We start from the raw sequence: 16,537 nt of genomic DNA, 5'->3' as shown, positions 1-16,537 counted from the left end.
GCAGCAAGATTGATAACAGGCGTATCTAAATATGATCACATCTCACCCTATCTCCAACAATTGCACTGGCTGCCTGGAGATGAAAAACTTCAAGCCGTTCTTTAGATATATTAAGGGGAAACAACCCACGAGGGAAGTGGTGGGGTCATTGGATGACTGTGGAATAAAGGAAGTGCTAAAGGAGGACAAAGAAATCACCAACAAACTGAACACATTTTTTGCGTCTGTATTTACCAAAGAGGATATACACAGCATACCAGAACCCATCAGGCTATATGCTGGAAACGAAGATGAGAAACTGACAGGGTTGACAGTCAGTCTAGAAGAGGTATGCAGGCAGATCGATAGGTTTAAGAGCGATAAATCCCTGGGACCGGATGGCATCCATCCGAAGGTCATCAAGGAACTGAAAGGGATTATAGCTGAACTGCTAATAGCCAATCTGTCGATCAAATCGGGAAAGATTCCAGAAGACTGGAAGGTGGCGAATGTTACACCGATCTTCAAAAAAGGTTCGAGGGGAGATCCGGGAAACTACAGACCGGTGGGTCTGACCTCGGTACCGGGAAAGATGGTAGAGGCACTGATAAAGGACCACATCATCGATCACCTTGACAGACACGATCTGATGAGGACCAGCCAGCACGGTTTCAGTAAAGGCAGATCTTGCCTGACGAACTTGCTGCACTTCGAGGGAGTAAACAGGCGGATAGACAAGGGCGACGCGGTTGACATTGTTTATCTGGATTTTCAGAAGGCGTTCGACAAGGTTCCACATGAACGACTACTTTGGAAAATTGAGAGCCATGGAATCGAGGGTGAAATACGTGGATTAAAAACTGGCTAGAGCATAGGAAACGGAGTGGGGGGTAAATGGACAATTCTCAGACTGGAAGAACATCACCAGCAGAGTGTCACAGGGCTCAGTGCTTGGGACCGTGCTCTTCAACATTTTTATAAATGATCTGGACATTGGTACGACGAGCGAGGTGATTAAATTTGCGGACAATACGAAGTTATACAGAGTAGTGAAGACACAGGGGGATTGCAAAGATCTGAAACGTGACATAATCAAGCTCGAGAAATGGGCAGCGACATGTTAAATGAGGTTTAATGTGGATAAGTGCAAAGTGATGCATGTCGGAAACAAAAATCTCATACACGAATACAGGATGTCCTGGGCAGTACTTGGAGAAACCTCCCAGGAAAGGGACTTGGGAGTTCTGATCGACAAGTCCATGAAGCCATCTGTAAAATATGCTACGGCGGTGAAAAAGGCAAACAGAATGCTAGGAATGATCAAGAAGGGGATCACAAACAGATCCGAGAAGGTTATCATGGTGCGCCCTCACCTGGAGTACTGCTTCCAGCACTGGTCACAGTACATGAAGGACATGGTACTACTCGAAAGGATCCAGAGAAGAGCGACTAAAATGGTTAAGGGACTGGAGGAGTTGCCGTACAGCGAGAGATTAGAGAAACTGGGCCTCTTCCCCCTTGAGAAGAGGAGACAGTGAGGGGACATGATCAAAACATTCAAAATACTGAAGGGAATAGAATTAGTAGAGAAAGACAGACTGTTCACCCTCTCCAAGGTAGGGAGAACGAGAGGGCAATTTCTAAAGTTGAAAGGGGATAGATTCTGCACAAACGTAAGGAAGTTCTTCTTTATCCAGAGAGGGGTAGAGAACTGGAACGCTCTTCTGGAGTCTGTTATAGGGGAAGACACCCTCCAGGGTTTCAAGACAATGTTGGACAAGTTCATGCTAAACTGGTGAGATAGGACTCATTTGGAGCACTAGTCTTGACCTCAGGAGTCTTGAGAAACAAGAATGATGATACACGAAAATAACTACCACTCACATAGATGTGACCAAAATTCAGATAAGAATTGTCACGCCTTGCAAATTGTAACCCGCTAATGCCGAACGACTTGCTGCTTTTTTTCAGCAGCAAGTTGTTCGGCATTAGCGGGTTACAATTTGCAAGGCGTGACAATCCTTTTCTGAATTTTGGTAGTTATTTTCGTGTATCATCATTCTTGTTTCTCAAGACTCCTGAGGCAGGCCTGTTGGCCGAAACATGTACGAGTCATTGAGTCATAGAGTCGTGTGAATGTACCATTGTTACACTGGAGGAATAAAGATCTTCATATTACCAGATGAGTTGGAGGACACTTTTGTAGTGCACATCATTCTGACCTGGACATTTCCATTCTGGTTTATTTGTATTTGTGTCTGTGGTTTTGTTTCCCGCTGTTTGTTCTTTCCTAATATAAAGCAATCAATTCTTGTATGGAACCATACCTGAATTGTTTAAAAGTAAGATGTCAAATTATTTACCGCCTAGGTCTCTGCTTTCTGAGAATTCAGCGTTATTAAAAACAAATGCTAATCCAAAATATGTTGAGACCAGTAAAATGGTCTTTTGCTGTGCAGGGGTCAAACTGTGGAATTCACTTGTCGGTCAATTACGAAAATGCTATATGACAAGGGTAATTTCAAAAAACTATTAAAAATGCAGTTATTTGTTAATGCATTTTTCTAGGAACTGATCTTTGTGATTGTTCTTTTGATGGACACTTTATGTGATTTTCCGATGATTATATGTTAATGTTTGGTTTAAACAGTATATACATTTTTAAAATAAATAAAATAAAGCTGAGAAAGAGAACATATGTTTGCATTACACCATTGCCTTCTTAACCTTCAGCCTATGGGAATATATCCAGTCCTGGCCTGCACCCAGCTTGAACTCAGAATTACATAGAGGAACTAAACAAAGATGCCCACTTTCTCCAATATTGTTTAATGTAGTACTTGAGCCCCTTGCAATTGTGATCCAAACTTAATCCCTTCATTAAATGTATACTAAATAAAGCTAATCATTATAAATTCATAACCTGAACTTTACTTAAAGACTTAATTTGCAGTTCCAACTATTTACAACTGAGCCTTGCAGGTTAAGGTCTTATTATCACAATTCTAATAATAAAGTCACTTCAAACATTCCTTCATTGTGTTTCCCAGTCTCCTCATTCAATTCCTTCTGAAATTCACAATGAGCTGCTCCAGGTCCCACCTTATTCCCTCAGTCCAGGACCACTCTAATTTCCTGCCAAACTGAAATACTCCACAGGGGTATCCACACAGTCTAGAGGTCTGCATGGGAACGGGGATCACGGGAATCCCCCCTAACTCACGGGACTCCCACGGGGACCCCCCCCTCTGGCCAACGGGACTCCCATGGGGACCCCCCACTAGCCAACGGGACTCCCACGGGGATGGAAGGCTTTGGAAGCAGGGTTCGTCCATATAATATAATGGACATGTCAGCCTTAGTAAAAGAGGGGGGTTTATAAGTTAATTACCTGAACAGAAAACAAAAAAAGGGTTCCACCACAGAGATTCCACAAGGAAAACAGCAGCGCAAACACAAAAGAAACTGTGGAATTGATGATCCTATCAGAAGTAATTGCTGCTTTTTATGGGGACAGGCAGGGATGGAGGTAATTCCTTGCGGGGATGGGTGGGGACGGAGAAGATCCTGACAGGGACAAGTGGGGACGGAGAGGATCCTGGCGGGGATGGGTGGGATTTCTGTCCCCGCGCAACTCTCTAACACAGTCTTGTTTCTGTCCTTGACTGGTAACAATCTCTCAGGTGCACGATTCTTTACTCTTGGTGAGCCACTCTGGGCCCCATCCTCATTCCGTAGCCCCACCAAGCTGAAACACTTCACTGTTTGCTAACAAATCCAGTCAGTACTTCCAGGAGTCTCCCATGGTACTTGGGCTCTGGTGGGAGATCAGGATAGCCAAAAGCTCCACTTCTGTTCCAAACCTCCCCATTATATACTCCCAGTGAGGTCAGGGTCTTCCAACTCTTCCCACGCAAGATCTCTGTTCTCACACTTTCAGTGACACTCTCAGTGACTCTTCCAAGTGTGAATGTGTGTGTGTAAGAGAGAGAGAATAAACCTGTGTATAGGTACGTGAAAAGGTGAATACATCCCACTTTCTCCTTTTGGCTGTTTTTGTTCTCATTGGACATCAATCTCCTATTTTGACTCACTTTGGCATTTGTCCACATTAAACTGCATCTTCCATTTGGATGTCCATCCAATTTCCTAATGTCTTTTAGCAATTTTTCATAGTCCACATTATTTTAACAACTTTGAATAGTCATTAGACTTATTTCACACTGCTAAAAATTTGAACACATTGCACCCATTTTGTTGTCTCTGCAATGGCTTCCAATTATTGGGCATATTCAGTTCAAGGTCTTATTATTAAGTTATAAGGACTTAAATGTTGCAGCTCTAACTGGGACAACATCACTTAGCATTATCATCCTGCACAAGTTTTACAATGAAATGTATTAGCTGTTAGGGCCCAATTCTACATAGGTCACCTAAAAAATCAGCACAGACTAGTGCAGCGCTAAGTTTGATTCTATAAAGTTGAGCACCGCATAAGTGACATTAGGCATTGCTAGGCATCCTAACTCTAGGCACACCATATTTATGTCGGGTTTCTTCACCTAAATACCTGCGCCTAAGTGAGGCACTTAACTAAAATATATGCTCACGATCCACCCCTAACCATGCCCACATTTAGATAGGCACTTTGGACTAGGCACCTACTTTTTATAGAATCACATTTTTTTTAGTTAGGTGCCTAACTTTCAATTAAGTCCAAATAATGTCAACTATGAGTTAAGTGTCAATTATTAGCACCAATTAAGTTAATTGCCTGCATCAGCTATGAATGCTAATGTAGGTGCCTAACTTTGGACAAACTATATAAAATTTGCCAGTTAATCTCCATGAACGCTCCAGGACTTTTTGCATAGCAGGCCCCAAATTATGGCATTCACTACCCAAACACTTCAGTGTTCTCCCCAGAAATTTTTTCCAGCCGGGTGGCATGAAAAAGTAGCCGGGTGGGGCGGGATGGGGAAATTTGGTGGTGGGAAAATTAAGGGCTCCTTTTACTAAGCTGCAATAGCATTTTTAGCGCGTGCAGAATTGCGCTACATGGCTAGAACTAATGCCAGCTCAATGCTGGCGTTAGTGTCTAGTACGTGCGGCAATTCTGCGTGAGCTAAGTGCACGGTAAAACTGCTACTGTAGCTTAGTAAAAGGAGCCCTAAATGTGTACTATTTGTATTAGTTAATTATTATTAGTTATTTTCCAATGCTCAATATGACTGCCTTTCTTAAGGTTTGATACTTGTTCCATAATTTTTTATTAAATTTAAGAAGTATCCAATTCTAGAAGTGAATAACTAGATATTTGCCCTCTTTCAAATGGTATAGAGCAGTGTCTCTCAAACTTTTTAAACTCCGGCACACGAAATGGAGCAAATGTTTTTTGTGGCACACTAAATGCAGCAAATGTTTTTCATGGCTGGAAAAATTTCTGGGGAGAACACTGTTGCTGTTAGTTTTCAAGGTCCAATCACATCAAAGAATGATGCTTATCTGGGCAGTTGTATAATAAAAAGAATGGATAAGATAACATGAGAAGTGAAATTGTCATGAATCAGAGGGATACATACCCTGTAGGTCCTAAAAGCAGGCTTGTGGATTAGATATAAACTATGAAGGCAGTGGTGTACCTAGCATATGTGACACCAGAGGCCCATCATTTTTTGACACCCCCCCCCCCCCTCTGTATGAAAAACATGATTTTTTGTAACAATCCACACATCACACAAGAGTGTACCTAGGAAAAGGCAGCATCTTACATACTGCAGCAAGCAGTACATCAATACACCCATTGTAAAACTAAACAAGCCAGACTAGTACAGATCAATCCTACACAGTCAATCCTAACTGAAAACCATGTCTTTCGAACACACAGAACACAGAAAACACCTTCGCCTAGTATGGAATATGTAATCACAAACTAACCCCTCTCCCTTTTACAAAACTGTAATGTGGTTTTTAGCCATGGTGGTAACAGCTCAGACTCTCATAGAATTCTGAGTAATTACCATGGCCGGTGCTAAAAAAACGATCTACAGTTGTGTAAAAGGGTGGATAAAATAGAAAAACGTAGGCAAAGATTAAATTGAACCACCAAGAAGCTGGACTCTGCATACAATGCAACACCACAGAAACATTGATGCAGCTCTCCTAAAGCAAAAAAAATATAATTTTTTTCTACATTGTTTTCTCTGGTTTCTGCTTTCCTCAGTCTTGTCACTCTCTTCCTTTCATCCACTGTCTACCCTCTCTCTGCCCCTTCTCTCCCTTCACCCATATTATCCTGGCATCCATCTTCTTCCCTTCCCTCCTGCAGTGGTCTGGCATCTCTCTGCTCTTCTTCCCTTCCCTCTCCCACACCCCAATGGTCTGGCATTTCACTCTCTCCTCTCCCTTCCCCCCACTTCCATCAGCATCTGCCCCCTTTCTTTCCCTCCAACCCAATTCCATCCAGTATCCTTCCCCCTTATGCCTCTCTCTCTGTTGCACTATGTATTGGATTTCAAAAATGAAGAAATAATTAAAAAAAAAATTATTTTGGGGCTCTTTTACTAAAGCTTAGTGTGCACAAAATGTTAAGAAGCCCATTTTTATACCAATGACCTTCGTAGCATTTAGTACAGTATTCCAGTTTTAATGACTACTTTGTATTAACCACTGACAGAAAGGAAAACTGCCTGAGGTTTCTGAGTACTAAAAAAAACAAACAAACCAAACTATGGCAGAGTACTTTGAGAAATCTGCTTTCAGTCTCCTGCACTAGAACTGGGTCACTTTCAAGCAAGTTTCCAAATTCCCCATTTTTAAGTGCATCTAAAGAAAATGGGTATATCAGAAGTGTATGCTTTTGTTACAGGTCACACACTATCCTGAACGAGTAGGGGGGAAAAAAAAAATCGGGTCAGAAGTCTCCTGCCCTCCCCCAAGCCACTGCCGCAGCCATTGGATAACAGGCCCCAAAGCCGCCGCCACCCCAAGCTCTCCCTGCTTCGGGCCGACCAGCATTCCTCTCCCCGTCAATTATGCCGTCGGGGAGAGGAAGGCTGATCGGCCCAAGATCGCGATGACCTATTGGGAGAAATGCTGCCAGGTCCTGCCTTTGCGGAAACAGAAAGTAGGCAGGACCTGGCAGCAAGAAGAGTAAATTGTAAGCTTCACTGACCTGTCTCTCGCCTTAGCCCTTAGCGAACGCATGCTTCGGGACCCTAACATGTGCGTGCCGGCTTCTCTCCACCCCCCCCCCCCCTTTGGACATAACTTCCGGTTTTGGAGGGAAGAGAAGGGAAGCCGGCACGCACACTTTAGAGTCCCGGAACTTAAGTTCACTACAGGCTAAGGCTGAAATCTCCAAGCCATTTTTTTATTTTTTAATGTTGAGCAGCGGCGGCAGCAGCAGAATTTAGCTGGGCGGTCATCTAAATTACCCGGGCAGACCGCCCGGCTAAAAGACCCTAGGGAGAACACTGCACTTGCATAAGGCAGAACAATTGTTGAATTGCTGTAAAAAAATTAAAATGGAGTTTCCTTAAAGCAGAATTTAACAAATGTTACCAGTGGTGTGCCTCAAGTTTCGGTTCTTGCACCTGTTCTTTTTAACATTTTTGTAAGTGATATTGCTGAAGGACTATCAGGTAAGATTTGCCTCTTTGCGGATGATACCAAAATCTACAATATTCACCCCTGAGGTTGTGAATAATATGAGGAAGGACCTAGCAAAGTTTGAAGAATTGTTTGAAATTTGGCAGCTAGGATTTAATGCTAAGAAATGCAAGTTCATGCATTTGAGCTGCAAAAATCTGAGGGAATGGTATAGCTTATGGTGAGGAATTTTTGTGCAGACTATGGGCCTGTTTTACAAAGCTTCGCTAGCAGCTGCTGCGCAACAACAGCCCCAAAGCCCTTTAAATCTCTATGGTCTCGGGGCCGTTAAGCATGGCTTTGTAAAAGAGGCCCTATGCGTACCCCTGCACTAACTTTTGTTACCATGTTAACCATGTATACACAAGCAATCCTATATAGGCCATTTTCTGCTATAAAAACCCAAATTATCTTTTATCTCATTTTTTGAATGATTATGATCCCCAATTAGAAACTGGACTAATTAGGCCAAAATGGGCTATGTAGCAGAAAATGGCCTATATAAGCCAAAATGGGCTATATAGCCCATTTTCTGCTATATAGCCCATTTTGGCCAATATAGCCCATTTTCTGCTATTTAGACCAAAATGGGCTATATAGGCCAAAATGGGCTATATAGACTTACAAGATCATAAAGGGCATAGAGAAGGTGGAAAGGGACAGATTCTTCAGCCTATTGGGAACTACAAGAACAAGGGGGCACTCGGAGAAATTGAAAGGGGACAGGTTTAGAACCAATGCTAGGAAATTTTTCTTCACTCAGAGGGTGGTGGACACCTGGAATGCGCTTCCGGAGGCTGTGATAGGACAGAGTACATTAAGGGGATTCAAAGAGGGATTGGACAAGTTCCTGAAGGATACGAGGATTGAGGGATATAGATAAAAGTAGAGATAGGTTCATAAAAGGGTATAGATAGAGGAATAATGAGGTCTGACCCAGCGGAGGCAACTTCTCATGTTCTTAAATAGCAGAAAATGGGCTATATAAGCCAAAATGGGCTATATAGCAGAAAATGGCTGCTTTTTAAAAATCTTTAAAGATTTATTACTGCTCCACTACAGCACAGCTGATTTTTTGTGTACAGTAGCATGCTCGAGTCCTACAGCATCCCTGAGGCAGTAATCGAAACGAGTCTCTCGTCAGCCTTTATGAGAAGCCAGATAAGATTTTCTATTTCTTCAGGACACCTAATATATGTGTTTATGAAGTGCATCTAAAGTGCACGTTTCTAATTTTAGCGCTATGGATTAATTTAGAGTGAATAAATATGCAGAACTATTTAATTAAAATTTAAAAAGTACGAGAAGAGTACTGGTGATATAACAAGTGCATGAGCTAATTGGAGCTTGACTCTGGAATGCAGCCCTCACTGAGCAGCTTGGGTCGCCAGTGTTACTGAATTTCTCTCTCATTACATAGTAACAGATTGTTACAGGAGTTTCTATTATTAATTCAGAAAATGGAAAATAAGACAATTTTCTGGCTGTAGAAAATGTCCTTAGTGTATGGGAAAAATCTGTCAAAGGATAGTAAAAGGACCCCTAAGTGATTAAGGTCATGGTTTATTTTATTCTCCTGCTATGGGGATAGAGATTCATTCAATGTCCCACAAATTGTAAATGTAACTGAGTGATATAATACCAAGAATGATATTTTCCTATAAATAATACAGCATTTCTCATAACATGGTAAATACCTGAAACTGAAAGTAAATTTCTTTACGGTATATGCCAACCATTATACATTATCCACAATAAATCTTTTTATGAACCATAAGCTTAAGATAGCTTTCACCATTCCTAACTGAGACTATTTTCTCATTCTTGTTCTCCCTACATTCCTTAGCTGATATACTACTCCACCGATCCTCTCATAATTGCAGTCGGCAATGTATCTGGACACTGCAGCATTTCACGGTTCTCCCTTCACCACTGTGTCAGGGAAACTTATGACTCAAAAAAAAAACCCTTATCGTCATCAGCAAGGATTACTTAATATGGATCCCATTGGTAGCAGTAGTCTGTACCCTACTTCTGCATACTCTGTGTGCTGTTCTCATGGAATTTGTTCACTGGTTTATGTGAATGACATTGCTTATGATTGCCATTCATCAAGAATTGTTCAATATCACTTGTTTGCTGTCTTATATTAATTTTGGGCCCATAAAAGGCACTAGGTCTTATTTTTTTTTTAATGTACAATGACCATCTCTCCCTTCCTCTTCTCCACCCCAATTCTTCCTATTTCCTTTCTCTCCCCCACATGTGCAGCATCTTTCCTCCCCTCTCACCCATCCCCTTGTGCAGTATCTTTCTATCCCCCCTCCCATTCCCCTGTGCAGCAGAACCCTTGCAGCTTCTATCCCTCCCATCCATTGTGCAGCAGAACCCTTGAAGCTCCTATCCCACCCTTCTTCCCATCCTCCCCCTGAACCCCAACCGCAAGACCAAAATACCTGGGAACAAACAGCAGTGTCGGTAGCACAGGCTGCATCACGGCCTTCTCACGCCTGGGCGTTCCTCTGCTGCATCACTGATGATGTCATCAGCAACGCCCAGGCATAAGGCCACAATGCAGCCTGTGCTGCCATTTGTTCCCAGGTATTTCGATCTCATAGCTGGGGTTCGGATGGGAGGGAGAGATGGATCCGGGGGGGGGGGAGCACTGCTGCCAGCAACTAGGGTTTATTTTCGGGGGTAGGGCTTATATTAAGATCTACCTTGAAAATCATGCTAGGGCTTATTTACGGGGAAACACGGTATTTTGTGAGTTCTAGCTCTAATCTGCACACATCATTATATATGTCTGGCCTGCAAATTCCTGCAATCCTTTTGTTCTTGCCTTTCAGCACCGATGCTATATATTTGGTGGTGGTGGTGGTTTGCTGATCAGTGGTGTGCTATTATACAGTATCTCTATGGGACACCCATAGTTCCATTTGGTAGATTGATATCATTACTATTTCACTCATCAGTTAACATTTTAGTATGGTTTTGCCTTGGGATCAATTTCTTGCTACTATTTGGGATTCTGCCAGGTGGTTGTGAGATTTTGTGATTGCAACCAACGCCGGCAGGAACAAGTCCTCTCCCTGTAATGGTTCCAGTTGGAAAGTAACTGTTGGGATCTCACATGGTAGTCTTGCAAGGTGCCATGCGAAGTCTCGACATCCATTTGGATTGGAGCAGCACATAGGAACAAATGGTGTTCATTCCTTCCCCATGAAAATGCCACTAGACCACCAAGCCCACTTTGAGGGAGCAGCAGCATGGAGCAGGAACAAGTGGGGTTCATTTGTCTTCACAGAGGCCACTAGGTCACCAGAGTTTCACTATGGTAGGCCCAAGGTGGGCTTATGGTTGGTTGAGCAGGAAGGAGGCACAGGAGAGCAATTACTTTTTTAGGGAGGGGTTTGCACAGGTATTTTCGGGCAAACCCCAAGCCCAGATTTCAGGTTGCACTCTATTCTTATTATTGGAAGAGATTATAATTTCATCATGGATAGAAATAGGACTTCTAATACAAAATAAAACTCCAGGACTGTTCTTCAATTCCTAATGGCTGAGCTAAATTCAATTGACCCTTGCAGATTGCTTAATCTGACCCAGAAGGATTAGACACACTTTTCTTCTCATACATTATAGTCTTGTATAGACTATTTTTTGATATCAAACATACTGAAGAAAATCAGAGTTTACAGTGCAAATTCAGACCACACAGTGATTAGCCTTAGCTTGGATACCTTACTGCTATCATCACATAAATCTTGATGGAGACTTAAGTTTACACTTCTTCAACAAGTTGACTTTAAACAGATAGTTCAAGATACCATACAAACATTTTACAAGGACAATGCACCTATCTCTGTATTCATTGCCACTAATTGGGATGCTATGAAAGAAAGCAATGTTAAGTGATCACATTATCACTTTTGTGGCACACCAAAAAACAACATAGTACTTTAAGGTCTTTCTTGAAAATGAAATAAAAATACTATTCCAAATTGGTTAAATGTGAATATGATAATAAAGTCTATTCTAAGGAATTTTTTAGACTGTGGTACACTATTATGCAGGGAGGAACAAAGGTGGTCGCCTATTGGCTAATTACTTGAAATCTAAATCATCCCAACATTGCTCCCAAGTCTCCTGCCCTGCAACCTGAACTTATGACCTCTTGTTCTACTGTTTCATCTGGGAAAAAAAAAGTTTGCATAAGTTTAAATGTTTGTATTGTTTCCCATTCCTCCTGTCTTCTAGGGCAGTTATCGCCAACCTTTTTCATGTAAAGAGCTGCAGTGTGAATACAAGAAAGCTCCAAGGTCCATCAAAAGATTACAAACTTACACATACTACTAATTTTGTAAACTGCCTTGATCTGCTTGTTCAGACTGGGTATTAAACATTAAAAATTAAGACTACACTTCCCCCTCCCTATTCGCGGTTTCGATTATCCATGGATTTTTCTCCAAGCCCCCCCCCCCCCCGAGAAAAAACGGCCCCAGGACTTGGAGGGAGGCAATCAGAGGCGGTAGGGGGTCGATCGGAGCATGGACCTTGCCTGGTGATTTAGCGGTGATGCGGGCCAGGAGCAATCTTCCTACACTCCTGCCCCGTGCAGAGCCGTGCTGTGAGTTCCTGTGGTCTCATGAGGCTACAACAGGGAGTTCCTGTTATAGTGCAAAAAAATACGGTAAATACCTATGTGATGTAAATGTGCATGAGTTGAATCTCTTTCATTTGAAAGGAAGCTCTGGAATGAGAGGGCATAGGATGAAGTTAAGAGGTGATAGGCTCAGAAGTAATGTAATGAAATACTTTTTTTTTACAGAAAATGTGGTAGATGCGTGGAACAGTCTCCCGGAAAAGGTGGTAGAGACAGAGACTGTGTCTGAATTCAAGAAAGCCTGGGATAGGCACATAGGATCTCTTGAGAGAGAAAGAGATAATGGTTACTGCAGATGGGCAGACTGGATTGGCTATTTGGCCTTTACCTGCCATCGTGTTTCTATGTTATGCAATCATCAAAGATTTGGAATTTAGAAAAGAACACACACCAGGCATACTCTGCTTGTCAATGGGAAATGATATACACACAAATACACACATATATATATACATATATTATATACACAATTATATACATATACCATATACTTTTTTATTTAATTTTTGTTGTTACAACAGCCCTTATTCTGGAGGTTTCTATTTGCCCTTCAGGGGCCAAAATGATGGAAGAATTGAGAGCAAAGCAGGAATATTTTAAAGCTATTTTCTCTTTCTAAAAGTAAATTGGTGATCAGCAACCAAAGAAGTCATTTTGTACACAGTCTCAAATTTGTTAGTTTCTGCACATTGATTTCTCATTATTCATACACAGACCTGCAAAAGAGTGAAAATGTTATCACCATGTTAGTTTACAGGTGACACTCAAGAATTCTATTAGGAAACAGAGTGAGAAAAACAGGTTCTGAATTTCTTTTCTGTATAAGAATTAAGAACATCTCCATAAACTGACATAAAAACCCCCAAATTCTATGCAACACTCTGGAAGAATTTCTGCATTGTACACTTCCTTCAAATGCAACCTCATTCCAAAAAATTCAACTATGATTTTCAGTTCTACCAAAGCAGGGGTTCTCAACCCAGTCAGTGTTTCAAGATATCCACAATAAATATCCAAGAGATAAATTTACATGGACATCCCTCCACTATAAATAAATCTAACTTATGTACTTTCATCATAGATATCGTGAAAAATAGACTCACTGGGTATGTCTCAAGGACTGGATCAAGAACCCCTTTACCAAAGTACGGTAACAGGCAAACATGCATGCTAGTTAGTAAGAAATGCTTCTCCTCACAATTGACATGGCATAAAAACTATTTTTTTTCCTTTTTATGAAAAAGAAAGCTTTATTATGCATTTAATATAAAACAGAACTGGAAGGAGGTAGATTAAAAGGAAAAAGGGCAAATTTTATATTGTCACTTTTATTCAGTAGTTTTTTTTTCTTTCTGGCTTTATAGGGTGCCAAGCATGGCAATTAATAATTACAATCAGTTGTTATTAAAACATTTGCTTGCAATATAGTATCCCTTTACTACTGACTCTAAGACAGACCTATTTCATGTGCTTTGATTTGCCTCCAGTACACCACCACTGGGGCTGGATGGAGGCGGGAGTCCAGAAGATAAGGAATGCTACAAGCCACAGCAAGAATGAGCTGTATTTCATTTTAAAAAGGGGGCCACAACTGATACAATAATAATGTTACACAATTAAATCCCATAGCACGGCTGAAGGCTTTTACTGTATTTGACGTCATCACAATGGAAGGCATAAAAAATGGAGTAAACCAATGTTGATGTAGCCCAGTCTAGTCCATTAGGCAGGATGGTGCAAGTAGTCATTAAATAAAAAAGTGCCCTAATCTTACCTAAATGGCTAGCAGACATGGAGAAAACCACAGTGATTGATGGATCAACAGATCTTTTCAAATTTAGCTATAAAAAAAAATACAAGGTCGCATGGCACATTTTTAAAACACTGGAAAGGGGTGCCATAATGGACCTCTCTTGCACACTCTTTTTTTTTTTTTTACAGGTACAAATGCTAGATTCAACTATCTCAACTATATAGGAAGTGGATTATTTAGCTAGGAATTCCAATTTTAATTTACTTTGTCTTGAAATATATACAAGTTGTTTGTTGTAGCTACAGCTATGATGTTTTCTTTTGGGTGCCAAGCTGTGTGGAGAATCTTCTTGTTGAAATCTAGGCTGTCCACACTAATTTCATCCTTCTTCCGTTTGCCACTGGCACAAACCTTACGTGGTTTCAAGACTGTGCGTGGTTTATTGTTTTCCCGAGATGCTTCTAGGGTGATATCTCGCCTTGTGTTCCGGTCAAACATTCTGAAGAAATTGTTGTAGGAACCAGTCATGACCACGCTACAAAATAAATTGAGAATCATCATTAGCAAGGACACCATCTAAAATAAATCTAAGCTTGAAATGCAATATATAATAAAGATGGGTGAAATTATAAACCACCAGCAACATCATTGTTTTTCTATTAATTATTTTTATGCATGTTAAGATGAATCCTTAAAAATATAATATAATACTTCTGATAAAACAAAAATCAAACTTTTTTTTCTTCCACTTTAACCTGTTTGTTTCCTCACTGATTGCATAGTCAACTACTTCATGGTTCTTTTTGTTACTGAAATGTTAAACCTAACAAACCCATCCTTATTCTCAGAAGGGACAAAGAGCATCAATTGATGCTCTTTGTCCCTTCTGAGAATAAGGATGGGTTTGTTAGGTTTAACATTTCAGTAACAAAAAGAACCATGAAGTAGTTGACTATGCAATCAGTGAGGAAACAAACAGGTTAAAGTGGAAGAAAAAAAAGTTTGATTTTTGTTTTATCAGAAGTATTATATTATATTTTTAAGGATTCATCTTAACATGCATAAAAATAATTAATAGAAAAACAATGATGTTGCTGGTGGTTTATAATTTTAAAAAATGCATATGCTGCTGTAGATAGGCTAAAAAACAGCATCAAGATTCTTCCTGTGAGTATTTTGCCTGTGATGCAGCAGGATCCCCCTTGCTGCCCCCCCTCTCACCCATATTGTCTTGCTCCTTCTTTTGTTCTCTGCTGAAGACATCAGCCCTAACCCTGGTCCTCCCAAGCCCCACCCTATTTATGTGGATCACACCACGATATCACCAATCTTATTTCTGTCCCCCTCCTCCCCCTTCTTTCCATTCTCATGTATTTTGTGGAATGCCCGTTCTGTCTCCAATAACCTTTTCATCTCTCGATCTTTCCATCTGCTCGCACTGACAGAGACATGGATCTGCCCAGATGACTCTACTTCAGCTGTCGCCCTGTGTCATGGAGGTTATTTTCTCATATGGCTCGCCCGGTTGGTCATGGAGGTGGCGTTGGGCTCTACTCTCACCCTCTTGCAGATTTCAACCCCTTATTCAACCTCAGTCTCACTGCTTCTCTTCCTCTGAAGTCCACTCTGTTTTTTTGCACCTCTGTTTCTCCGCATAGCTGTCAATTTACCAACCCCCTGATAAGTCCCTCTCTTCATTCCTCACTGACTTTGACTTCTGGCTTTCCCTTTCTTGAACATTTATCTCTCTCCTTCATCCTGGTGATTTCAATATTCATGCTAACAACCCCTCTGACTTTTATGCTTCTGGCTCTAGCATCCTCATTTGATCTTTAGCTGTGCTCTACCACCCCTACCCACCAGAATGACCACTGCCTTGATCTTGTCTTCTCCAACTGCTCTATCACAAATTTCTCCATAAAGTCCTTCCCCTCTCTGACCTTCTAATAATTTTCACAATCACTTCACCACCCGCCACCTCCCACCCAACCTCAGCCCTGACCAATCTGCACCTGTACATTTAGGAATCTTCAGGTTATCAACCCTGGCACTTTTTCCACTGCTGTTTCACCCCTCCTCTCTACCACTATGCTACACAAGTCTGTAAATGAGGCTGTCTCCTCCTATAATACCACTCTCTCCTCTGTTCTAAATACCCTCGCTCCCCCTATCCCAGATCCTGTAAGGCGCCTCAAACCCCAGCCAAACTCTAAAATCCACTACTTATACTCTTGTGCCAGATCTGCTGAATGGCTCTGGTTCAAATATCGAATTTATTCGTTCATTTCAAATTCCTCCTTCCAATCCACTCACCAAAAAGATTACTATACCCGTCTGACTCTTTTGGATCTAATCCCCACTCCCTCTTTGCCTTACTGAACTCCTTACTCAAGGTCCCCCTCCAAATACTCCATAACTCTTCCTCAGACTATGGCTGAGTACTTCTATGACAAGGTTCACAAAATTAACCTTGAATTCTCAACTGAGCC

At 41.3% G+C, this 16,537-nt stretch overlaps 1 protein-coding gene across 4 annotated transcripts in view; it reads right to left on the bottom strand.

Moving 5' to 3' along the window:
• Positions 1–13,634: 13,634 nt before the first annotated feature.
• PPP2R2A (protein phosphatase 2 regulatory subunit Balpha) overlaps positions 13,635–16,537 on the bottom strand; it is a 185,034-nt gene continuing 182,131 nt past the window's right edge. For all 4 annotated transcript variants that reach the window (XM_033949040.1, XM_033949039.1, XM_033949038.1 and 1 more), the window contains one exon: positions 13,635–14,583. In XM_033949040.1, coding sequence (XP_033804931.1) covers positions 14,304–14,583 — 280 coding nt within the window. In that variant the 3' untranslated portion in view covers positions 13,635–14,303. The remainder of the gene's footprint in view (positions 14,584–16,537) is intronic.

Source organism: Geotrypetes seraphini, chromosome 6 (genome assembly GCF_902459505.1).
Source record: "Geotrypetes seraphini chromosome 6, aGeoSer1.1, whole genome shotgun sequence".
NCBI lineage: Eukaryota > Metazoa > Chordata > Amphibia > Gymnophiona > Dermophiidae > Geotrypetes > Geotrypetes seraphini.
The sequence above is the reverse complement of the archived record's forward strand: the minus strand, read 5'-3'. Positions and strand labels throughout refer to the sequence as shown.